The sequence below is a fragment of the Cotesia glomerata genome, linkage group LG1 (genome assembly GCF_020080835.1).
Source record: "Cotesia glomerata isolate CgM1 linkage group LG1, MPM_Cglom_v2.3, whole genome shotgun sequence".
NCBI lineage: Eukaryota > Metazoa > Arthropoda > Insecta > Hymenoptera > Braconidae > Cotesia > Cotesia glomerata.
This window is the reverse complement of record NC_058158.1, coordinates 438,128-465,730: the sequence shown is the minus strand read 5'-3', so window position 1 is coordinate 465,730 and position 27,603 is coordinate 438,128. Positions and strand designations below refer to the sequence as shown.

Sequence of the window (27,603 nt, the reverse complement as noted above, 5' to 3'; positions counted from 1 at the left end):
ATGATAAATAATAACAAAAATTGAAAGGAGGAATAAATTATTGGACATGATATTTCTATCAGCGGTCTTAATATTCCAGTCACGAATGTGCTTTTTTTTTTCTTTATGATTTCATTTCTTACAAGGCAAATGGAAAATGCGAATTGTGAAATCTCGGTGTATATTTATATTTATATTTATATCAGACTATCGGAGTGATGTCGAAAGCGAGAAAATAAGAAAATACGTAACGGGTGAATATTATAAATATAAATGTGAAAGACAGTGTAACTTTTAGTATCACTGAAATGAAACTTGTTGAAATAACTTATAAGGTGTGTTTTGCATTTTAAAACACTGAGATTAAATTTAAAAAAATTTTTCCAAGGTCCTTTGTCGGCGTAATTAAAAAGTTTTGTCCGGCACTTGTAGCTAGTACCTTGACTGATTGACATGGAGGGAGATTAAATTATTAATTGATAGAGTTTCCAATTAAGCGCAACAAGTAAGAGTTATTACGATCTCAATTGAACCTTACATAAGACATAAGACGCAATCAAAGTTTAATCAGTGACTTACATTGTTCACTGAGTTTCAATCAATACTTCTTCGGTAGCAATTACCTTTGAGGTCTTTACTCACTTGTACAGAGGTGTGTCTTTATTAAATACATCATCGAATCTTCCTCAAATCCACTGAGTTTGTTCGATTAATTAAAAACTAACTTCGTTAACGAGCGTCTATTTGATGGTTTTTCCCGGTCAATATCTTTAGTTGCTATATTGCAGGGCAATTATGAGCCAGTATAATTCGGAGCCTCGTAAGTCGCTTGAAGATTTCAATTGTACTGAGGGCGATCCAAGAAACAGAGCAAAAAGTATGGGTTGAGTAAACTACATTGTACTACTACGGAGTATGGAGAGCATGGGGTCCTTCGAGATTACACTCATCGAGCAAGTACACGGATTTTCACGGTAGAAAGCCTCGCACTTGCTCCTTGCGACGTAAACTCACCAAAATTACGATGAAAATTATTTGAACCATGAAGTGAGTTTTCTTGTGCTCCTGAGATTTTTATCGTTCTGCTGACAAAAATGATCCTTATTTAAATATAATTTAAATTTTCATACTGAAAAATTCAAAAATTTTGTTTTTGATTTTTTTTCGTAAACATTTAGCTGTCAATTATAATTTTTTCATATGGCCATATAAAATCTGATATGTTTTGGGTGATATCAAAAATTTTTTTATTATTTTACTAGCAACTTTTCAGTCACTACGTGACTGCCGTGACTTGTAAACTATAAATAAATATAATTTTGCTTCATTAAATAATGACTTTTGTTAAATTGCACTGTGTTTGTTGAACTATTGACGTTTTTAAAGATATAAGCTCATCCCGATGTTACACTTATCAAGAGCTTTCGTTTGATTACCCACATGCATTTTTGATATATTTTTCATGTATACATATATATAATATATATATAAATATATGAAAAATTGATGTGGGTATTCAAATGAAAGGTCTTGATGAGTGTATCATCGGGATGAGCTTATATCTTTAAAAATGTCATTAGTTGACAAGATAGCAAAGTCAGTTCTTAATTATGGACATTTTTTAAGATATAAGTTCATCCTGATGTTACACTCATCAAGAGCTTTCATTTGATTACCCACATGCATTTTTGATATATTTTTCATATATACATATATATAATATATATAAATATATGAAAAATTGATGTGGGTACTCAAATGAAAGGTCTCGATAAATGTAACGTCGGGATGAGCTTATATCTTTAAAAATGTCAATAGTTCACGAGATACAAGGTCATTTCTTAATTATGTATCTAGAGATAGAGTATTTTCGAATGCAGCCTAAATACTTATAATCATAAATTGACTATTGGTAAAAATGATATAAAACCTTAAAAAAGTACAACTTTAAGTCAAGACTTTTCCAAAAATCCAAAATTTAACCATAAAAACCCATTTTATTATATAAATACACTGGCCACAAAATTTTGCTTATTCTCCTAATAATATAGATTAATAAATTATTATGATGGTCCTTAGGGAGCACTTGCTCTAGGATCAAAATTTAATAAATAAATAAATAAATAAAGTCATCATTAAATTAAAGTACGACATAATTACAGCATTTGAAAAAGAAAGGATTGAAATATAACTGAAGAATAAGAGGAAGTTGTATATTTCTTGTAAGAATTTATGACCCGAAAAGTTGAGGGTGAGAAAAGTCTCTGACCTAGCTGACGGCGTTATCTTATATTCAGAGATTCGGAGAGTTAGAGTGTATATTGGATTACGCAAATGAGAGGAAGCAAAAAGAAGAAGAATAAGGAGGGCTCGTAAAGAAAGATCGTGAAAGATAACAACTCAGTGTGCGAAGAAAGGATTGGATATAAATAAGTTGAATAAGAGTAAGTGTTGTAAATTTCGGGGTCCGAAATCGCCATCGGGCTCCAGCCAGTTCGACCCAAGATAAACCGAAAACGGTATCCAATGCTTTTCCGAGTTTCGTTAAAAGACGTTATCGCTTTCCAGTCACTGCGTCGTATCTATTGATAGCATCCTTTATTCGACTCCTTTATTTCCATCCCTTACACCCGGCGAGTCACCAAAGAACCGCTGTGTATGTGTAGCGGTTACAGATACTGAAAAACTTCCAAACTCGGATTGGACTAAGGAACCATTCCATTAGTTTCATTTCCGCTCTTTCATTTCGTCTGATCATACAGATATTTTGTTTTTCTCCTATTTTCTCGATAAACTTTCCAATTATTTTCGCATTCGCATCCGGTGTCTTGCGCTGTTTTTATTCTCCCAGCTCACGGATCGGAGAAGCGAGAAAATGAAACGCGGAATTGCCCACCGGCCAGCCCATCCACGGACTTATAACGCTCGATGGATTACCAGCTATTATTCTTGATAGGAAACAAATAAATCAAGCAGTTAATTTTATTGGATAACTTTTTTTATTTTGTTTTCACTTATCGACCCCGACTGCAGATAAAAGGAAGTGTATAGTATAAAAATGGAATTAAAAACAAACCAAGAATTGAAAAAGTATCGATGTTAGTAAAAAGATACTAAAAAAACTATAAAAAATTATTTAAAAGCTCAATAGCCGGTATTTATTATTTTTTTGCTTTATAAAAGCTACAAATTCTCGAAAAACAATTTATTTTTATAAAAAACCTAAATATTATATTTTATTAACAAGTTTGAAGGAATTATATTTTAATACTTATCTACTAAAACTCAAATCTCTAGTTAGGAGAATATTCAGCGGTCATGCGCCATCTGTTGAAAGTTTTCAATACTAACTTTGATAAAAATTCTCGAAAAACAATTTATTTTTATAAAAAACCTATTAATATATTTTTATTGAGAATTTTAAAGGAATTTTATTTCAATACTTAACTGATAAAATTTAAATCTCTGGTTAGAAGAAAATTTAGCGACCATGCGCCATCCGTTGGAAGTTTCCAATACTAAATTTGATAAAAATTCTCGAAAAACAATTTATTTTTTAATAAACCTAATAACATATTTTATTAAGAAGTTTAAAGGAATTTTATTTTAATATTTGACTGCTAAAACTTAAATCTCTACACTGATAGAAGGATTTCTTAACATTTAAGAAGATTTCTTTGTATTTAAGAAATCATTTCTTAAACATCATTTCTTAGCATTTAAAAAATATTTCTTTATATTTAAGAAATCTTTCTTAAATACTAAGAAATATATATATTTTTTAAATACTACGAAATATTTCTTAAATATTAAGAAATATTTTTTAAATACTAAAAAATGATGTTTAAGAAATGATTTCTTAAATACAAAGAAATCTTCTTTAATACTAAGAAATCCTTCTATCAGTGTAGTTAGGAGAAAATTTAGCGACTATGCGCCATCTGTTCGAAGTTTTTAGTACTAATTTTTTTTTTTAATTTAATTTGTACATCTGAAAGCACATCAAGCTCAATCTAAACAGATCAAATATTTTAAATGGACATGGAACATTTTTCCTCGATGATAAAAATTAAAATAAATAAAAAATCGAGTATATAAACAAGATCAATAGATTTTCTCGAGTTTTTCATCGGTAATCTCTCAACAGAAGCAAAAGCAGGACCAGCAATAGAAGTAGTAGAAGCGGAAGTAGCCGGAGTATCTATCTATCTTCTATCTATGCAGAGTATGGATGCATCCTCATCTCTATGCAACTCTCGATCCCTCTCGGCTCCCGCTGGCTATCTCACGTGTGATTGTACGTGCGTTGGAGCTATCGCTCACTCATACTTGTGTTGTGGAGCCCAGCATGCCATACTCGGCGGTATACACACCGTAGGTACACGGGCCAAGTAACTGGCATTCAGATAAATAGAAAGTTAGAGAGAGAAGAAAAGAGAAGGATAAAACCACGGGGGTTGTGCATACATTCCCTCAACTCACGTGACTCGCCCGATCCACTCTGCGCCGTACGGCTTTACTTTACCCAGATATTTACGCAATTCCATTATATTCATCCCGAGTATCGCACACACACGAATGCGAACGCGGATCCGGATGAATTTTATTAGTGTTAGTAAGCTACTATTTTCACCTACAGGTACACCTCTTTATTTACACTCGCTTACAAACCGTTTTCCAATTACACTGCGGGCTTTGGGATCGATTAATATCAAGTGCACAAGTGCCGGTTAATAAAATTCCTCTGTTGATCAGATCGATCCTCACCGCTTTACATTTAGCAGCCTTTTTTCCTTCAAATGATAAAATATAAATGATAAGCCGTTCGAGTAGACCGACAAATTGTTAATCAAGATTTACGGGGCTTTGAAATAAAAACAAACACTAATAAAACGAGGGGATTATAATTCAGCTATGGAGTGCATGTCTGGCAAGATTCCACCAGCTAGATCTCGAGGATTCCTGTGTATATATATATATATTTATAAGGCACTCTTAGCTTCCAGAAGTCTGAATTACTGGCCAACAACTTCTGGTCGCTGAATACAAAGCTGCTTCCAGCACCAGCAGTACCACCAGAGTAAAAAAAAATCTAAAAAAAGAGAGCCAAGAAGAAAGAGAGAGAAGAAAAAACAACATTGTTTCTTCAGTTTTTTAACAGCAGGTGCTTGCTTCTGTTTTTCACGTGAATAACAAAACTGAATTCATTAATATATATCTGGAGATCTCTGCTTGGTATTCCTGGATGTGTTGCTCAAAATAATGAAATATATAAATATAAAGTTTGAGTTCGGCTAATAATTAAACGGACTAGAACAGAAATTACATCTAAAATTCTCCTGATAATAAAATCACCGGTTGGGCGAATTCAGCGCCGAGAAGAAATGAATTTATGGATAAGGAAGGAAAAAAAAATTCTAATAGGGTATAAGTAAGAGAATTAACAATAAAAGAACAGGAATATCGGTAGTAAGTAACTCTAGCTGGTGGCCCATTAAACTTGGAACAAAGACATTTATTTCACTTACACTTGGTGAAGAGAAGCGCTGTACGAGGAAGAAAAAACCGGCTCGATTTATTGTACTTTCTGTGCTCGATCCTTTACAGGTCGTAAACCCGGCCCGGTTTTTTTACCTCGCTCCAACAGTTTCTTTCCTTGTTTTAACTTTTTCTTCAGAGCTTAAGCTGCAGACAAGCATACTCCAGAGTTCGTAGGGATGTTACTCCGGGTACTTAAGAAGAAATAAGTCAGTTGTTGTCGGGCTGATGAAACTAGACTCCTATTTTTTTACAAATATTTTTTGCTGGATGTCTGGGAAGCTTGCTAGGCGAAATTAGGCTCTCGAACCGCTGAGCTTAAAGTTTAAACTCACCCTGGAGAAAAAGTAAGCCCAATGGTGGTGATAACTGTCGAGAATATATCCATAAACAGTCGCCGTTGAATAAAAACTACTTCCCGCGTCATCTAAATTTTCTTCCGCTTGCCTATGCAGACACTATGCTGAGAAAAACGCCTAGGGCAACGGAATAGTTCCAGTATGAGGGTTATATTTTTGAATTTACTTTAGCACGATGCGATCCTCCATTGTAAGCTCACTACATATTCCATTTTCTCGATATGTAATATGTAATAGTCTATTTTTGAACCCGCCGGCGATGCATTTCCCGTTGTAGTTGTTGCTGCATTGAAAAATATGCTCAGATACATATCTAGTATTTTCATCGTATTGAAAAAGTAAATAGATATATTGTTATCCTTACAGAATATTGAAGTTTGTATTTATTTCTGCATTTCAGATTCGATAACCCCGCCGAGTTTGCTCGAAGCGAATCAACGTGAAGAAGAAACGAGACTCGAAATCGAAAGACTCACCGCCGAAATTCGCAGTCTCAAGTTGCAGATACTTCAACTAACAGGTTCGTTTCATCTTTTATATTCTTTACTTTGCATTCGCTTCAAATCAAATTTTTCATATATTAAATCCACAATACAGCTTCTGATTCTGTTATTGTTTTTGCTGAAAACATTTTATTTGTATTTTTTACGGCCAAAAATAAATTGCAACAGGTTATGGGCCCAAACAAGACACTAGCAAAAAAATCAATATTAGCATATTTAAAAATAATATTGCAGACATTATAATTATATTTGAAGATAATCATTTACACAAACATGTTTGCGCATTTTTAAAATTGTTTTTCATCTTTTGACACACAATCAGAAACAAAAGTTAACGAAGCAATTGATTAAAACATTTTATTTGTATTTTTTACGGCCAAAAATAAATTGCAACAGGTTATGGGCCCAAACAAGACACTAGCAAAAAAATCAATATTAGCATATTTAAAAATAATATTGCAGACATTATAATTATATTTGAAGATAATCTTTTACAAAAAACATATTTGCACATTTTAAAAATTCTTTTTCATCTTTTGACACACAATCAGAAGCAAAAGTTAACGAGATAGGTCGATGAAGATACGAGCGTCTAGAATCTCATGTTCTATTACTGAAGCAGTCCTCAGAGCTTTAGTAACTGAATACACGTTTAAAGCTGATCTGAATTGGCTCAGCCATAAAGCTGAGTGTCGACTAGACTCGGTACACCCTTCAGTCTGTGTTCGTAGCTATAGACTCCTCACATACAGATAGATCTTCCTCTACAGATTTCAATAGCGCCCGAAGATAAGGCAGCATCGAACCCTGGTCAGCACGTCCATCGAGCTTATGCTTATGCAGCTCTAAACTCTCCCTATTGCAGGAGTCTCCAGTATATTAGCTAATTTAATCAATGTGATTCACCCGCTAATTGAATGATAATATTTGCTCGATGATTTTCGTCTATTTTCTGATATAATTTTTATTATTGGTTAATTATTCACTCGAGTTTCACTGTGCTGACATCCAGAGATTACTGTTGTTGTTATTATATTGTATTATGATGATAATTATTTCATAAAGTTCAATTACTGAAGTTAATTAGATAATGTGATTAAATCGAATCAGAGGATTAAAGTCTTACGGTGGAATTACGGAGATAGGCGGAGTGAATGTATATTAATAAGCGCACATATCTCCAGGTAGAGAGGAACAATGAACCTTTCATCATCTGGGACGTCTTTCGCGTACATTAAAAGCTTTATTCAATTACATTAGTAATGTGATTCATCGAAAAGAGAGAAAGATATAGAGATATAATTATCAGGTCAAATTTTACACAGGAATTGCTTTATTTGATTACCAAAGTAATTTATCAAATATTATTGCCGCAGAAATTTTAATGTCAGGACTTTAAAGCGCTCGTAATTTCTAGTTAAACATTGCCATTTTAATTGCCGCTTTAACTACAAATGTAAAAAGGTTTTACGAAACGACAATGTTAAATTAAAGTTTAAATAAAATAAAAGACTTTTATGATATATTCACGCAAATAATAAACGACTCTTGCTGAAGCTTTAATTAAATCGCAGATTGAACTATGTATATCGCGACAATGTGAATATAAACTTTTCGAGTTTAAAGATCACTGTAAGTACTTCTCAAGATGTAAAGGCTGTAAATTTCCGGAAAACGCGACTAGTTTTGTCGTAAAGTCGTAACGACTTTACGACCCGAGCTTTAAAATTTTAGCGGCGAGAACTCACAATAGAAGGAGAAATTGATAGAAGATTCCCCTTCTTTTTATTTAAGTTTATGCGACTCTCGAGTGAAAAGCTCTGGAGCGGGGCGTTTTTATCTCCCTCGATAATACAGTTGTTTTAGTAGCTACCGCTGTAGTTTGTCAGTCAATTCGTAGTTTCTTAACTCTCGGGAACTTCCGTAATGGTAGTCGCTATTATCCGACTACTCAACTCACTATTTTTTTACAATACTCGTTCTCGATTCTCTTTCGAGTTCAAGTTTTACCGCTTCGGGCTTAAAACCCTGATTTAATGCCCCATAAAATACTTTCGTGGATCGAGCACGTAACGCACGTCAGCTTGACAATGTACTCAAGTCTCTTATACTTCATTTATTCATTTATTTATTTATTACTTAGTTCAGTTTAAAGGAATTTCTTGCGGCTATTCGTAAAACAAAGTTGTTTTAAAAATGATTAATAAATATAAAATTTTGCGGAAAAATAATAGTTTAATTTTTACAGTTTATAAAATTAATTTTAATTAATTAATAAACTAGCAACCATGCAGTCACTATGCGACTGCCGTGACTTGTGAATTATAAATAAATAAAATTTTTCTTTATTAAATAATAAATTTTGTTAAATTGCACTGTACTATCTTAAATATTGACGGTTTTAAAGATATAAGCTCATCCCGATGATTACACTCATCAAAAGCTTTCATATAAGTACCTACATGCATTTTGATATATTTTTCATTAATATAAATATATGAAAAATTGATGTGGGTACTCAAATGAAAGATCTCGATGAGTGTAATGTCGAGATAAGCTTATATCTTCAAAAATATTATAAATTGACAAGATTTCAAAGTCAGTTCTTAATTATTAATATTTTGGAAGATATAAGCTTATCCCGATGTTACACTCATCAAGAGCTTTTATTCGAGTACCCACATGCATTTTTGATATATTTCTCATATATGTCATATATATATAAATATATAAAATATATGAAAAATTGATGTGGGTACTTAAATGAAAGGTCTTGATGAGTGTATCATCGGATGAGCTTATATCATTAAAAATTTCATTATTTAACAAGATAGCAAAGTCAGTTCTTAATTATTGACATTTTTTAAGATATAAGCTCATCCCGATGTTACACTCATCAAGAGCTTTCATTTGAGTACCCACATGCATTTTTGATATATTTTTCATATATACATTCATATAATATATATCAAATATATGAAATATATGAAAAATTTATGTAGGTACTCAAATGAAAGGTCTTGATGAGTGTAACATCGGGATGAGCTTATATCATTAAAAATGTCACTATTTAACAAGATTTCATTTTAGTACCCACATGCATTTTTGATATATTTCTCATATATACATATATATAGGGTGTCCCAAAAGTAACGGACGCCATTGTAACATTTGATGAAAAAAATAATTCTGAGACGAAAAGTCCTTAGCCATTTTTTAATTAACCGCATAGATAATTAATTATTAATTAAAATAACGTCTCTGTATTTGTTAGAGAGAGAGCGCCAATATCCAGTAAAGTATGTGCCAAACAAAGACACAACTAACTGTATGACTAACTAGCTTCTATAGCTAACGTAGTCACACACATTTACTTACACATTCACACGTGCAAGCGTCTTCGTTTGGAACGCACTTGACTGGACACTAGTGCTCTCTCTCTAACGCATAAAAGGACGTTATTTTAATTAATAATTAATTATCTATGCGGCTGATTAAAAAATGGTTAAGGACTTTTCATCTCAGAATCATTTTGTTTATCAGATGCTACAATGGCGTCTGTTACTTTTGGGACAATCAGTATATATATATATATATATATGAAAAATTGATATAGGTACTCAAATGAAAGGTCTCAATGAGTGTAACATCGAGATAAGCTTATATCTTTAAAAATCTCAATAATTCACAAGATAAAAGGTTATTTATTAATTATGCATCTAGAGATAGAGCACAAAGGCACAAATTTAAGTCAAGACCTTTGCAATGACACTAAATTTTATTAAAACACCGATTTTATCAAATGACTAACCTGGAAACCAAATTTTTCTTGTTCTCTTAATAATATAGATTAATGAATTAATTTTAATTTTGAAGAGTTTCATCCTTTTAAATCAAGACAAAAAATTTCTGAACCAAATAACATTAATGAAATCTAATAAAATATATATTTATATTAAAAAATAAAATAATGATTAAACTTCTAGGTGGACCAGTTGGCCACGGAGAAACTCTAGCAGGTCTAAACTCAACAGAAATTGGAGACTGCCTGGCCGCGAGACGGCAAGTTGAGTTCGCGGAAATAACTCAGGGCCTGCCGCTGAACAACGAGTACGAGCTGATAGCCTTCAGCCACTTCACCTACTCGCGGCTGTACCCGGTGGACCTGGGGCTTGGAAAGCGCGTGGTGGAAAAGCCGATCGGGTTCAAAAGAAAAGACCTACTGGAAGCCTTGGCGAAAGCCGTGGACACGCTTAACAAGAATGTCTCCTCGATCGCCGGAAAGTACACCCAAGAAGACTTCCTGGAGGGGCTGTACCGCGTGGAGCCGACCACCGGGACCCAGTATGAGATGTACTTCAGGTCGAAGACGGTAAACAAGAGCTCCCAGGTTACGCAGACCAATGTAAACTCCGGGTACACCAAGATCGTGATGATGAGACCCTACGCCCCGATCCACTTCGTGTCCCTCCAGAGGCAGCCTGCTAGGGACAAGGAGCTCATCCACATTATTCTCCCTCTGTCAGGAAGGACCGGGACCTTCCAGAGCTTCATGGACAAGTTCGTTAAGATCGGGCTGAAAAACGACCGCCGGGTCCATCTGACGGTGGTCTACTTCGGGACAGAAGGGCTCTCTGAGGCGAGGTCCATTATGTCTAGGGTGCTCATGACACGCGGCACCGGAGGTACCAATCAGAATTTACGGCTCCTTGCTCTCAATGAAACTTTCTCGAGGGGAAAAGGCCTCAGAGTCGGCGCTGAGAGGGCCTGGACCGGGGATAATGATGTCTTGCTCTTCATGTGTGATGTCGATGTCGTTTTCAGCGCGAGGTTTCTTGACAGGTAACTAATTTTTTATTCACTCGCAGAAAAGTTTCAATTTTAATAGATTTTTATGGTAATTTAATTTTTTCCGTCGGATAATTTTTTAATCTTGCTAATTTTCCGATCAGGCTATTAAAAGTTGATTGAATAATTTTGCTTCATTAAATATTGACTTTTGTTAAATTGCACGGTACTTTTTTAACTATTGACATTTTTAAAGATATAAGCTCATCCCGATGTTACACTTATCAAGAGCTTTCATTTGAGTACCCACATGCATTTTTTATATATTTTTCATCTATACATTTATATAATATATATTAAATATATGGAATATATGAAAAATTGATGTGGGTACTCAAATGAAAGGTCTTGATGAGTGTAACATCGGGATGAGCTTATATCATTAAAAATGTCATTAGTTGACAAGATTGCAAAGTCAGTTTTTAATTATTGACATTTTTTAAGATATAAGCTCATCCCGATGATACACTCATCAAGAGCTTTCATTTGAATACCCACATGTATTTTTGATATATTTTTCATATATACAAATATGTAATATATATAAATATATGATATATATGAAAAATTGATGTGGGTACTCAAATGAATGGTCTTGATGAGTGTAACATCGGGATGAGCTTATATCATTAAAAATGTCAATAGTTTACGAAGTACAGTCATATAAATACACTGGCCACAAAATTTTGCGTATTTTCTTAATAATATAAATTATCCGAATTTTTCATCAATGATTTAGAAAAAAAAATTTTTTAAATATTCTTATAAGAAATTTTTAATAGTTAAAATTTAAAATAAATTTCTTTATTATCAAATTTAAATCCTATTTTTGAAAATCAATTAAACGAAGTTTAATTTGTTAAAATATAAATTTAATTGATAGACAGACAATAAAGTTAATGCCAACAAAGTCTAAAAGAGCTTAGACACACCCGCAGATGTTGGTGTGCTAATATTAACTCGCTGGTAATTGGCTCATTATTTTCCCACTAGTCTAACGATCCAATTCCAAAGAAGGTCGTTAATGCCAGCCAGCTCTCAGCATAATTTAAGTTCGTAATAGTAATAACAATAATAACGGGGCTCTAGACAGGATGAAAATTAAAAAATCAATACAAAGCTCGCTTGGAACAGTCAAAGTCCTACACCAGTTAGTCTATTAGTTTTAAATTTGAATAATAATGATAGCGGTACCAAAACAGCGGATTAACATGGAAATAAGGCAAAGGACAAAGATCCTTGTTGGCAAGAAACTAAAGTAAAGTCCGGATTAGATATATATTTTGGTTGGCTGTTCGAGTTTCTAGTAGAACTACAACTAGACATTAGAACAAGAAGTAGTGAGTGAAATTGGGTGAATTCTGTCGCAGGTGTCGGTGGAATACAGCCCCCGGGCGCAAAGTCTATTATCCCATTGTCTTCAGTCTCTACAATCCTCACGTTGTCTACACGCTCCAGGGCCGCGAGGTCCCACCCGAGAGAGATCAACTCGTGATTTCTAGAGACACCGGCTTCTGGCGAGACTTCGGATACGGCATGACCTGCCAGTACAGGTACTGGACTGTTTATTCCAACAACTTACTCTCCAAAAAATAATATGCACTTAAGAGCTTTTGTGTTTATTTCACCTCTTGTCTTGAGTTTTATTCTATTTTATTGACTAAAAATATTTTTGCTTTTTGTTTCTATCTCAGGTCGGATTTTCTCAGAGTCCGGGGCTTCGACGAAGACATCGTCGGCTGGGGCGGCGAAGACGTTACTCTCTATCGTAAATACGTCAGGAGCAACATTAAAGTCGTCAGAGCAACAGATCCTGGAATTTTTCACATATGGCATCCCAAGGTATTTTTTATATCTGTAGTAATTATTAAAAAAATTACATTTTAGGGGTTGACAATTTCAAAAGGTTTAAAAAACTATTTATTTACTGTTAAACAGCAATTTTGCTTTATTAAATAATGACTTTTGTTAAATTGCACTGTACTTTCTTAAATATTGACGTTCTTAAAGATATAAGCTCATTCCGATGTTACACTCATCAAGAGCTTTCATTTGAGTACCCACATGCATTTTTGATATATTTTTCATAAATACATTTATATAATATATATGAAATATATGAAAAATTGATGTACGTACTCAAATGAAAGGTCTTGATGAGTGTAACATCGGGATGAGATTATATCTTTAAAAATGTCATTATTTAACAAGATAGCAAAGTCAGTTCTTAATTATTGACATTTTTTAAGATATAAGCTCATTCCGATGTTACACTCATCAAGAGCTTTCATTTGAGTACCCACATGCATTTTCATATATTTTTCATATATTCATATATATAAATATATGAAATATATAAAAAATTGATGTGGGTACTCAAATGAAAGGTCTTGATAAGTGTAACATCGAGATGAGCTTATATCTTTAAAAATGTCAATAGTTCACGAGATACAAGGTCATTTCTTAATTATGTATCTAGAGAGAGCATTTTTAAATGCAGCCTAAATACTTATCATAATGAATTGATTATTAAAAAAAAATTTATTTAGATAAAAAATAAACATAAAAAGTCAGATCTAAATTTTTTTATAAAATTTTACTAAATAATTTAGTGATTATGATTTTTATTGATCAATCGAGTAATTTGGTCTTTAATTAAATTTTGCAGGATTTAAATTTCAATATACTATTTCATTTCTTTGATATTAATATATCTGACGTTTTACTAGAATTTACCAGTAACTGCTAATTGTTACAGTTATTAAAAACTCTGTCGGATAAAGAAAATGAAAAAATGACAGGTGGAAAATGTTCGTAAGCCGGTACGGCATCAGCGTCGTTGATATGGTTGACAATATTGCAGGATATACAATAATAACGAGTAATGGTGTATATCGTTTGCGGGCAGTATTGTTGCGAGTACATTTCCGCAGTCTCGACGCCGTTTCCCAAAGAATATGGGATCCCGTGGCGTGCAGCAAGCAGCATAAAAGCCCAGGCGAGTCGTAACCGAGGAAAAAGTAGAGCAATTCTCGTAAAGTCAGCCGAGCTTTGCAACGGTACAGTTTCCTCGTTGAATTCTTTTCTGGGTTTAAACTTACAGTTTCACATACACAATAGTATGTTTGAATGAACCATCCGTTTTTATTGGTTTTAAATATCTTCTTCCTGCCTCTAACTGCCCTTTTTTAGACTACATTCCATACTCTATACTTTACTTTTTTAAATTTTAAATCACTGCTTTAATATTCCCTTGAATTTTCGCTCTTTCACTCCAATGTTGTAAATAAATGTCTGTACTTTTTTTTGCAGAAAATTTTACAAATTTATGTCTTATAAAAAATTTTTAAAATGAATTTTGTATTAATAAAATTGTTAAAATTTTTTTTAATTCATAAACTTTCTGCACTTTTTTTTTAAATAACTTTTGAACCGAAAATTTTATTAAATTTCCATAAATTTTATGTGAAAGCTCTTGAAATAAACTCCTATTTCAACATTGATATATTTTTCTATCCCAAGAACTATTAACTAACTTAGCTCTTCGATAAAACTCGACAACTGCATTAATTTAACGATTTTTGTAACTTTTGGGTTGCTCCAAAAATGAATTGAAAATGTATTAGTCTATAAAATAAACGAGATTTTCAGCGTGAAGAAATAATTAGGCAATAAATAATAAGACGGGTGAGTAACTGAAAGCTCCTGAGAATATAATAACCGAAATCTGGCAATAACAATTTGGGTAGTTACCTCGTGATCGTAGTAGGTGTCCGGGGGTTATCTCGTTTACTTAAGTAATCGTGAGATAACCCGGCGTGCTCTCGCTCCTGGATAATGAGATTATCGAAAGTTGGTTGCTAATAAGCCGGGCATCGATCGGAATTAGGAGGGTACGATGTTCCGCCGAGCAAAGGTAGAGTGTAGAATGTATAAGTGGTATAAGCGTCTGGTGTGCCGACGGGTCGTTGGACTCGGGTGGTTGGCTTAAGTTAAGGGACCAGGCGAGAAACTCTGCCTCAAAACTTACTAAGTCATTTACGTATAATTTAACTTATCGTTTATATCAATATACATTTGGAGTAGGCTGGAAATAAAATTATTTTATAGATCATCTTTTGGAACAAATTTTTTGCATTTAATTTTGAACTTTAATTTTTCTTAAAATTTTATTTCAAACATAATAAATCTATAATTGATTTAATTTATTAATTTATTACTAGCAACCTTGCAGTCACTATGTGAACTATAAATAAAGAAAATTTTGCTTTATTAAATAATGACTCTTGTTAAATTGCACTGTACTTTCTTAAATATTGACGTTTTTAAAAATATAAGCTCATCCCGAGGTTAAACTCATCAAGAGCTTTCATTTGAGTACTCACATGCATTTTTTATATATTTTTCATATATACATATATATAATATATATTTTAAAGATATAAGCTCATCCCGATGTTACACTCATCAAGAGCTTTCATTTGAGCACCCACATGCATTTTTTATATATTTTTCATATATAGATATATAAATATATAAAATATATGAAATATTGATGTGGGTACTCAAATGAAAGGTCTCGATGAGTGTAACATCGGGATGAGCTTATATCTTTAAAAATGTCAATATTTCACAAGATAAAAAGTAATTTCTTAATTATGTATCTAGAAATAGAGTATTTTCGAATGCAGCCTAAATATTTATCATAATAAATTGACTATTGGTGAGCATTATATGAAACCTTGAAAAAGCACAAATTCAAGTCAAGACCTTTGCAATGACACTAAATTTCACTAAAAAAATCGATTTTATCATATGATTATCCTGGAAACAAAATTTTGCTTATTCTCTTAGTTAATAATATAGATTAAAATTTTTTTACTAGATTTAAATCACTATAAATTCTAAATTATATATTAGAAAAAAACTTTTGTTAAGAAGGGTTTACATTTTTTCTCTCTCTCGCCCTCTATTGGACAAACGAAAGTATCTCTGTCATACTTGTACAACTTATGGAATCTTAAAACGCATTTTATGCATAAATAAATGAAAATTTTCTAAAAAAGCGCTTCGCTCTTCAATAGATAATTTAATTATCTATCGAAGAGCGAAGCGTTTTTTTCAAAATTTTATCTTATTCATGAGCAAAACTCGTTTGAAAATCAACTATCAACCGCTCTTAAGATAAAGTGAGTTAAAAATAAGTAAAAGAGCAAAGTTGAACCTCAAACTAGAGCTCGAATTGGCGAGGTGTTGGTTAATGGATCAGACGAGCATTGGAGAGAGCACTCTGCTCATACTACTGGATTAGCTTTGTTAGTAATGCACGTGTGTAGTATATGTGGGAAATGTGTACGTGGCAAATGTAAGCGGTGGTGAGTGTGTAATGCGACAAAGGGGTCCGAGTTCCACCCGGACATGCTCCCGTTTGAAACCCCTTCCCGGTTGCTCGAGCAATTTTCGAGCTGGTCGAATAGTTCCGTCCGCCGGTCCGCTCGTTCGAGCACCAACAGCGGCAGTTTCTCTCCAGCTCCGGCATACCGCTTGCTTATATGAAATTCCACCGAGTCAATAGAGAGCTGCGATTATTTTGATGGCTTATATGAATGCTTACCAAGGTGGTATGAAGCACAATCGGTCAACCGAGTTTTATTTCTTAGTCCACTGCCCTTTTATCAATCTCCGAGGATTTTTTACATATATCTATCTCTCTTAAATATTACGCTGACGTTTTTATTAAATATTTTTACTTTGTACCTCATTTTATCTTTATTCGAGTAAAGCGAATGGATATTTTTCAATTTGTTTTTAAATTATGCTAAAATTTGCTTTTTAATTCCAGCGTTATTCATTCTTTAAAATAATTAATTCACAGTTCTTAAAAAAAATAAAAAAAAAAAAAACAATGTATTCAAATTAAGCTCGTAAATTATGTATTTTAATTCTGTATGAATGTGAAAGGTTTAAGCGAACTATTAAATGAGGAAATTTTATTCAAAAGACTTTTTCATATGTCCGAAGTTTTTTTTATCTAAATCCTCGAGTTTATCATTTTTAAATACTTTATTTTATCCATATTAATTTTGAATATTCTAAAGAAGAATATAAATTTAAAAGAGAGGTTTTATTAACGACATTAAATTGTAAAATTAAATCAAAATTTATTGATAAGAAATATAGTGCAAATTAATTGTACAAAATAAAAAATTTTGCGTCATTGCGCAAAAAAAATTTTTTTGAGTATTAAAAAAATTTTTTTTTTAATTTTTTGAGTATTAAAGAAATAAAAAAAATTTTTTTTGAGTATTAAAAGAATGTTTTCACATTTTAATTTCCATATTAATTTTGAATATTCTAAAGAAAAATATAAATTTATAAGAAAGGTTTAATTAACGATAATAGAGTGCAAAATTAAATAAAAATTTATCGATAAGAAATATAATGCAAATTAATTGTACACAATAAAATATTTTGCGTCAATGCGTCAAAAAATTTTGTGTTAAAAATTTTTATGTTAAATATTTAACACAAAAATTTTGAATACAAAATTTTTTGACAATTTTTTATACAAAATTTTTTGACAATTTTTAATACAAAATTTTTTGACGAAATGACGTAAAATTTTTTACTGTGTATTTTATTATTAAGTGTAAAATTATTAATTTAAAAAAATAAAAATAATATTTTGAAAAAAATTTATTAATTTTCAAAAGAAAATTTGAGGAAACATATTTAAATCAAAAACCCGTAAAATAAATTCTCTATTTTGTAATTCATAATAAGAAGGTGGATAATATTTACCCAGGAGAATGGGAACTGTAGTCGGACAACGGCGGGTTGGGCAATCAGACTTGGACAAATATTAGAGAATGAATAAAGGGTTTGTGTTGGTGTTGAGGTACGTGACCGTGCGTTCTCAATCCCGAGAACCCGGAGACCCAAGAGCCGAGAACCGAGAATACCTCCGTATGTACAAGCGAATATACATATATACATATGATGGAAATGTAAATAGGTGGGAGTCTATAGAGCCACTAAACAGGGCTGCCCGTCAAGGTTCGTTCCACTTGTCGCAAACGACGCTCCAAATCACAGCACTCACCACAGTATTAGCTGTCCTTCTTCGGATTCGCCTCAGTACAGGCAATTAAGGCTCCAAGTGGACTAAACTTGTAGTTTCCCAGCCTCCCGGCTCCTAATTCCACAGAGCTGTCTTATTCTCAGCCCCGACATAAACATACACTGCTTTTTACTCTGATAGAATTTATTATATTTATTTATTTATTTAATTTAAAGAAATACTTTTAATAAATATATTTTTTGCATAAAATATATTTATTAAAGTTTAATAAATTTTTTGGAGTAAATAAAAATTTATTTTTAATTTTTTTCTTGATTTTTTTATAATAAAATTATTAATTGAATTTTTTACATTAAAAAAAAATTAACTTGATTCAAAAAAAAAATTTTTGGACCAAAAAAATTATTTTGAAGAATTTAATTGTCTTAAATAAAACCAAAAATTTTCAAATTAAATACAATTTATTTAAATCAAGAAAATTTTTTATAAAATTGAATTTTTAAGCTTTTTTTACATTCAAGAGTCTTAATAAATTTTTATTAACTATAAATAAATATTTTTTGACTGTCAAAAATGTAAAATCATTTATTATTGTATTAAATAATAAAAATATATTTATTAAAGTTTAATAATTTTTTTGGAGTAAATAAAAATTTATTTTTAATTTTTTTTCTTGATTTTTTTATAATAAAATTATTAATTAAATTTTTTACATTAAAAAAAAATTATTTTGATTTAAGAAAAAAATTCTTGGACCAAAAGAATTATTTTGAAGAATTTAATTGTCTTAAATAAAACCAAAAATTTCTAAATTAAATATAATTTATTTAAATCAAGAAAATTTTTTATAAAATTTAATTTTTAAGCTTTTTTTAGATTTAAAAGTCTTAATAAATTTTTATTAACTATAAATAAATATTTTTTGACTGTAAAAAATGTATTAAATGATTTATTATTATATTGAATAATTATTTAGTCAATTTAAAGTTTAATTGAAGAGATAAATAAATTTAATTTGTTAAAAAATTGTGTGTTTGTTTTATTGTTCCAGGTTTGCTCAGGAGGCCCGGGCCAAAAACTATCAACAGACCAGTACCGCGCGTGCATCAGATCCCGAGCACTGAACGAGGCCTCCCACGCGCAACTTGGGTTCCTGGCGTTCCGTGACGACATCGCGAGTCAAGCGATGAACCTCAAGGGGACTCAAACGAAAAAGAAGAAGAAAAAAGGCCCTGTGCAGCCTCAGCCCAAGAAGGACAAAGTCACGGGTTCCAGACCCAAGGACGACCCCAAGGAGAAGTCACCGAGCCAAGACAAGCCGGCTTACCAGACTTGATATCATCACTAGACTCAATTAAGTCTCAATCCTCTGTAAATATCGTGTATAAATTTATATTAATGAAAGTATTGAAATGTACTGAAATTTATCCGAGATAAATTTTTAATCTGTGTGCAAGATTATTAATAAGGATATTTATTTGTTAATATTAATTAATCGTACCTTTTTTAAATGTGATTAACTAATTAAATTTTATTTATTGTTATTTGTTATTGGTTTAATTTATTTTTAAAATTTATTGTTGATTTTTTTAAGAAAAAAATTTCTCTGTTGGCTAAAAATTTTTTTATGATTATTAAAAATAAAATAATTTATTTTTTTATTTTTTTAAATAGAGAAAAGGTCGATAGAGGGGATAACTAGCCAATGGAGGTGTTACTTAAAATTAAAATAATTTAAAAAAGTTATTAAAATAAAAAATAAAGTGTCAAATTTTTTTACAACTTTACAAAATTTTTTTGTAAATTTTTATCGTTGAAATTTATTGAAACTAAACTGTCGTTATTTGTAAATGTAAATGTCATTTGTTATATGTTGAATTATATTATATTACATCATTATATATTAAGTTATTTATATGAATAAATCTATAAATAAACAAAATAAAATAATTGAATTTGTAAATACGAATAAACGTTAATCCACTCAATGTCAATTAGATTGCACAAATATCACGAGTAACTGCGCGGAAATCTCCATTAAAAAATAATTAACTTAATTTTTATGTATGTGCCGTATTAAAAGAGGAAAAAAAATTGTCAAATTTGAAATAAAATAAAGAAAATCTTTCCGAGTTGATTATTTTGTCAACCGCTTATATTGCGAACTCAGAAGCCCCGTCGAAATTAATCATAATTAATTAATCCTGAAGCAAGACATTTGATGGGCGAATTCTCCGGGGTGGAGATAGCTTCTGCTCTGAGATAAATCATCGGAGAAGTTGAGCGGACAGCGACAGTTTGTTGACGGAAAAATACAAAGTTTTAAAGTGTATAGAACTGTAAGTGTAGTTTTTGGAGTTTTAGTTTAGCTTTCAGCGTCCTGTTGAAACTCTGTTGAGATACCAGGACGTAAACCAGCAGCTTCTACACTCACTAGCATCCTGAGCTTTTAAACCCGAGCAGTTATGACAGTTTTATTGTCCACTGGAGTTTTTTATTTACCAAAAAAGCAAGACTAAAAGGAAAAAACGAGTCAATTTTTTGTAGCAGGTTGTATCTAAGAAGGAAATAAATTGGTGAGTTTAATACAAGTCGTCCTGTATACTGATAGAAGGATTTAGTAACTATTGATAATTTAATTTATTTAAAGATAATTATTTAATTTATTAAATTTTAATAAGAATTTCTAATATTTAATAAATATTTATTTGGGAGAAAAGTACATTTATTAGTTGTTAATAAATGTTTATTAATTGTTAGCAAATATTTATTAACAGTTAATAAATATTCATTAACCATTAATAAATATTTATTAACACACTGATAGAAGGATTTATTAACTATTAAGAATTTAATTTATTTGAAGACAATTATTTAATTTATTAAATTTTAATAAATATTTTTTAACATCCAATAAATATTTATTTGGGAGGAAAGCACATTTATTAATAGTTAATAAGTATTTATTAATAGTTAACAAATATTTATTAACAGTTAATAAATATTTTGTAGAGTTAATTTGTTTTGCTTGCAATCTTATATGATATGAAGATTGCTTATAAACAAAAATCATCTTTATAAATTATTTGCATTAATTATATTACATTACAATAACGTTTATTGTAAAATACCAAATTTTATCACAGTTCATAATTATCTTTTATATTTTTAAATATTAAAAAGGTTAATTTATTTAGTGAATTGAATTATTATCATGTATTCCAGCTATAGAGTTATAAAAAGTGTCAAAAGAAAATTTCTATTTTTGCTTTTTATTTTAAGTAAATATTTGTTAACAGTTAATAAATATTCATCAACCATTAATAAATATGTATTAACAATTAAAAAATTGTACTTAATAAATTACTTAATAACTGTTAATAAATATTTGTTAATTGTTAATAAATATTTATTATCATTTAATAAATCACATTTAATAAAAAATTTATTAACAGTTAATAAAGCGTTTTAAATATAAACAAATCCTTCTATCAGTGTATTGGTCAAATTATGTCACTTGAAAGCGACGCTTAAATTCCAGGTATCAAAGATAAATAGGGTTATGAAAAGTTTTAATTAAAATTAGATAATTAACTTTCTCAAATGCCTTTCACAGTTTTATCTGAGCTGAAAAGCTCAACGAGATTTATATATGTATTTTTAATTTTTAATTCTAGAGCCGGGAGACGAGAGACTGGAGTCAGGTGCCAGAACGAGTAGCTGTCACCCAGACTCTACTCTGTAAAACCTCGCCTTGGTCTATACTTATCCCGGAATAAGATTTTCTTTAAAGTTTTACAGAATTCAGCTTTCACGAGTCAGCTTACTTTTTCCCTTTGTGGTCACAATTTCCGGATCGCGTACTCTTAACCCCGGGATCTATATAGCTATAAAAAACCGCACAGCCCTAGGCTGGCTCGTCTTCTTTATGAAACTCCTTCTAGAGTCTTCAGAAATTGCTCACACGATGTTATTCGGGTCAATAAAATACGCATTTTTGTTACCTTTTTTTACGAGACGGTTTACTATCAAATACTTGGCTCTAGGTAAACTAAATTTATATTAAAAATAATTTATCGTGAATATTTACTTTGAACAGTTTCTTTTGGAAATTTTAATTTAATTTTTTGAGATTTTTATTAGTTAAACTTCTTTGATGTTTACTTTGATTCAGTTAGATGAAAATAAGCGACATCTAAATCGGTATTTAATGGTAAACTGGATCGGTGTAATTGAATAGTCGTTCGATAGAACTGAGTCAGTTATAATTTTGCGGTAGAGAGTGGATCACATAATATCTCTGGCCGAGGAGAGGAAAGAGAAACAGTAATTGGAAACCACATACAGCGGATAGTTGGAAGTAATTATTGGTAAAACTATCTTGAGAACAACTCTGGGTGGTCAAAATTTTATGGAATATATAATTTATTTGATTTACAATATTCGGGAGTTATTAATTGTATTAAATATGAATGTAAATAAATTTTTGAGAAAGTTTAAAATAAAGTTTTATTTATTATTTAAAAGTTATACTTAAATTTCAAGATAAATTATTAAAAATATTAAAAAAATGTTTTAACATTTTAATAAATTTTTTGAGTGTTAACAAAATTAGAAAAAAAATTTTTTGAGTATTAAAAAAATGTTTCAACATTTTAATAAATTTTTTAAGTATTAAAAAAATTTTTTTTGAGTATTAATCAATGTTTCAACATTTTAATAAATTTTTTGAGTGTTAACAAAATTAAAAAAAATTTCTTAAGCATTGAAATAATTAAAAAAATTTTTTTTAAGTATTAAAAAAATGTTTTAATAATTTAATACATTTTTTGAGTATTAATCAAATGTTTTAGGATCTAAAAAAATTTTATAACACTTCTAACTTCTAAATTAATAATTATAAAGTTAATTTAGTATCGAAATAATCAAAAGTATAATCCCGAATTCCGCATTAATAAACATTAAAGCTCTATTGTAACTTGCAATCCAAACTCCCAATATAGAATTAAAACTAAATTATTTAAACGAAATCTTGCTGGCAGATGGATGTTGGAAGCTTTCACAAATTGAATTAAATTTTGATTTGTACGTTGGGTCAATTAAAATGGTAGATGCGGTTCTGATGCAACGATAATCTCATTTGTCGAAGGGATGTAGCTGAGTGCAGTTGAATAAGAGCAGGGGAGGGAGGTGATAATGGAAGAGTAAAGAGTAAAGAGTACAGAGGATGCCATAAAGTGGAATATAAAGTGAAAGAGTTGGGCATAAAATATCCACCGGTAAATACAGTTGTATTCGCCGAGTGGAAAAGCTTTTATATGCCCCAATTCAAATTCAAATATTTCATAAAATTAACCAAATGGTTTTATAAATGCAAGCATGTGTCCGCAGTTATATTTCAGCCTCGACAATCTGCTGTGTCGAATTGCCGATATGTTTGCTGAGTAACCGTAATATCAGCGAGCTCGTTGCTTATAAATATATATAAATAAACTTTCTCTCTTTTATAGTCTGATTTTAATCGCACCAACCTGCTGAAAGGCTTTTTGTGATCCAATAATTCTGATAAAAATATTTTATCATCCCGATAGTTTCAATCTATCGATTTTTCGAACAGATACTCCAAATATAATCGCGTTATTTAGTTTCAAGCTAAAAGCTTGTGCTAAAAAAATTTCAAACAATTTTTGTATCATTGATTATCAAGTTTAGAAGTTTTTTATTCAAAAACAAGCTAAAAGCGAACGATATGAAATTTTTTAGGTCAAGCACGCTATTGCTTACAATAAAACCCTCAGAGTCACTTTAGCGAGCGTTTTAAGTAAACACCGATCATATATTGTAGAGTTAACTTGTCTCATTAAATAATTTGTTTAAAAACTCGTTGAAATTCAAGGAGCTTGATAAAAGTTTTGCTGTACTACTATGGAAATTATTTTAAATAAAAATACGCAGTACAATTTCCGTAGAACAATTATTATTCTGTAAGAATATTTTTATAATTTAAAATAATAATGTGGACTAGAAAAAATTTTATATTAAATTTTTTAATTATTTAAAGTCAACTTAAATTTAATCTTTCAGTTAAAATTACCAATTCTTTAAGATTAAAAAATGTTTATACTTTTTTTCATTCTTGTTACAGTACTTGATAAGTACTAAAGTCTTAGAAAGGACAGAACGTTGTAGGAAGATAATAAAAAAATAATTGAATATAATTGCAGTCTCAATCAAGTTATGTGTCTTAATAAATTAACTAAAAGTAATTTTATTATTTATCAAAAATTACAATCAAAATTAATTATTAAAAATTAATAATAAAATTAGTTATTAAAAGTCAAAGTTTAAATTTATTATAAAAAGTTAAAATAAAAATTAATAATAAAATTAATTATTCAAAATTAGTTATTGAAAATTAAGATTAAAATTTACTATAAAAAGTTAAAATCAAAGTTAATTATTAAAAAATTAATAATAAAATTAATTATCCAAAATTAGTTATTGAAAATTAATATTAAAATTTATTATAAAAAGTTAAAATCAAAATTAATTATTAAAAAATTAATTATTCAAAATTGAAATAAAATTTTATTATCAAAAATTAAAATCAAAATTAATTATTAAAAATTGAAATTAAAATTAATTATCAAAAATCAGAATTCATAATTAAAAAAAAAATTTTAATTTAAATATTTAAAAAAATAAACTATTTAACTGTCCAAGGAACAGTTGTAAATGATATCCCATATGATATACAAATACCCCGTTGATTGGTGGCATAACTAGGGGATGTTTGATGAATAGATTGACGGATAGCCAGTAAAGGAAAATTAATCACTGCAACAGTAATATATTAAGCCAGTTTAGGTTGATTAACGTCGCCAAGTGCTCACCGTTCAGGCTAGCACGGATCTGCTATACTATACAGAGGATACACTGTGCTGTTGTGCATTCTCGTATTCGAGGAGCATCTAAATTTGGTTCTATGTCTAACCGAGCAGCTAACTTCCGCCCAAGTATCACTATATCTAGAGACTATCCACTATACAAGACTTATATTCCCCGTACACGTGGAGCAAGTAGTTTATTGTGTATTCAGAATAGGTAGAATCGTTTGGAAGTAGTGTGGAGTAGAGTAAGCTCGTAGCTTGCCAATCACTTTGCCGATCTAGATTGTTCGGTGACCACATTCTCTCATCTCCCTCTACCAGTTATCGTTGTCGAGAGTTAGGTATATAGTTAGTTCAACGTTCTACAACACTACAGGAGAATTTGAGGGTTTTATTCCATTGAACGACCTTTCGATCGGTCGCACTCCGATGCACCCTCGGCCAACTTAAACACCGAGGACTCGCTCGCACCAGGATAACATATAATAACACTGATTGGCTATTCTGTCAGCGAAGGAATATCGTTAGCGACATGCATGGAACATTGTCCTCACCTGTCGTCTTATTCTATTTCTCCGAGCTCGTTAGCCATTCAGAACTAATCCCCGCCAATTAATTTTAAAAACATCCCTTGTCTCTTTGTCATTTTATTATTTTTAACTTCCCGCTAAGAAAATTGAAAATTTTCAAAAGTTGGCAAGTTATTGGTTTTACCCCTTCGAGTTTTCAACGGATGTTGACGTTTTGAGGTCCTAGGAAGCTTCCCCGAATGTTTCCGCGATGATGTCCATACCTCGCGGTCAACAAACATTGCAAAAAAATTTCCAAAAACTTATACTAAATGCCAAAACATTTTATTTTGGTTTTTGTGAATTTTATTTTAATTTTAATAATTTTTTTAATTACTCACCAACTGTTGGCTGATGGAGACGATGATACTTGATACAATTGAAAGCAGGTATTTGTGAAATTAATAGTAGACAGTCGACAATTTTTTCTTTAAACTATTAAAAAAAAAATCATATGTGCAATTTTATGATTTATTTTTCCTCTAGTTATTTAATTATTTAAATATATAATCAATTAATTAATAACTTTTCAATTTACTATCATAAATATTAATTTTTTTTTTTATTTTAAATAAAATAAATTTTTATAAATAGAAAGAATTAAAATAGTAATAATATTATCAAATTTCTGTGATTTTTAAACTAGCAAAAATTATTAAATAACCTAAAGCCAAAATAATTTTTTAAATTGCACTGAATTTTTATAACTTCTAATTTTTAAAAAAGTAAACCAAAACTTGTCGTCTGTCTTCGTAATATACTATTTTTGTATCACAAAATACCTGGATCTCCAAAATAATCAATTTTGCAGAATACCTGTGAAAAAAAAATTGAATTAATTTTTATTACCAAATAAATTTTAAGGTAACTAAAAAGTACTTACCAGTTGCATATTATTTATGATAATTACATGCTGATAATAAATGTATTTATTTCTTCATGTAATCCAACAATGACGTTAATTTCTTCTGAGCACTTCACTGACACTAGCAATAATTACTCACTATAATTACGTACTTAAATTACAATTAGAACAATAACACTGAACTACTAAATCACACTTTGAAAATATTTACTTGGTTTCACTTCACTTTTCTATTTTTAATCAACAATTAATATCACGATCATTTTATGTTCATCTAGAATTTTTTTGGCTTAAAAAAAAATTACTAAATACAAAATATTATCAAAAAATTACATTAATAATTATGATATTAAATTTAGCAGTCACTTGACAGTTTTTTAAAATTTTTAAGTCAATTTTTTCTATATTTTTTGTTGTCACAATTTATTTATTACAAAAATTCTCAACTATTTCTTAAATTAATTTTCATTTAATAATTTATTTATTTAAAAATTATTTTTATGCTTTAAAAAATTTCTAAATTAATTTTTTGCTTTACTTTTATTCTCATTTTTTTTTACTCTTGCCAAAATGAGTCAACAAAATTATATAATTTAATGTCTCGCAGTTTTATTGAGAATGCTAATGAAAATTTTAACATATTATTAATAATTCAATCCTACTACTCATTTTCATAAAATTACTTTCAATTTTAATCGAGTATTTAATTATTTAATCAATTAAAACCGTCCGGATGATGATCCGAGAACAATGACGCGACATTCTTACGATTTTTACAATTGTTGGCTCTGGTGAGCAATCCGGGAACTATTCCTTCGAGTCAACGGTTAAAATTTAAAATCGACCAATCAGAGCGTCGCTCAACTGACCAATAAATTTGAATTCTCTCGCGCATGTCCCCTATCGGCAGAAATAACAACTAGAAGAGCTTCTGTCGCCAACTTCAGGCAGATTGCTCGGAAACTGCCGCG

At 30.3% G+C, this 27,603-nt stretch overlaps 1 protein-coding gene and 1 long non-coding RNA gene across 8 annotated transcripts in view; one reads left to right on the top strand and one right to left on the bottom strand.

Annotated features, from left to right (window-relative positions):
- LOC123262930 (chondroitin sulfate N-acetylgalactosaminyltransferase 1) overlaps positions 1 to 19,830 on the top strand; it is a 75,053-nt gene extending 55,223 nt beyond the window's left edge. For all 6 annotated transcript variants that reach the window (XM_044725468.1, XM_044725437.1, XM_044725452.1 and 3 more), the window contains 5 exons: positions 6,277 to 6,396; positions 10,366 to 11,221; positions 12,598 to 12,780; positions 12,922 to 13,069; positions 19,360 to 19,830. In XM_044725468.1, the coding sequence (XP_044581403.1) occupies positions 6,277 to 6,396; positions 10,366 to 11,221; positions 12,598 to 12,780; positions 12,922 to 13,069; positions 19,360 to 19,644 (1,592 nt within the window). In that variant the 3' untranslated portion in view covers positions 19,645 to 19,830. The remainder of the gene's footprint in view (positions 1 to 6,276; positions 6,397 to 10,365; positions 11,222 to 12,597; positions 12,781 to 12,921; positions 13,070 to 19,359) is intronic.
- A 6,278-nt stretch (positions 19,831 to 26,108) lies between these two features.
- Positions 26,109 to 26,895, bottom strand: LOC123271315. 2 transcript variants are annotated; one of them, XR_006510833.1, is made up of 3 exons: positions 26,651 to 26,895; positions 26,499 to 26,583; positions 26,109 to 26,195 (listed from the first exon to the last, which is right to left on the bottom strand). It is a non-coding gene; the product is annotated as an uncharacterized LOC123271315 (long non-coding RNA). The 2 variants fall into 2 exon arrangements; XR_006510836.1 differs by having other exon boundaries at positions 26,109 to 26,136.
- Between the last annotated feature and the right edge of the window lie 708 nt (positions 26,896 to 27,603).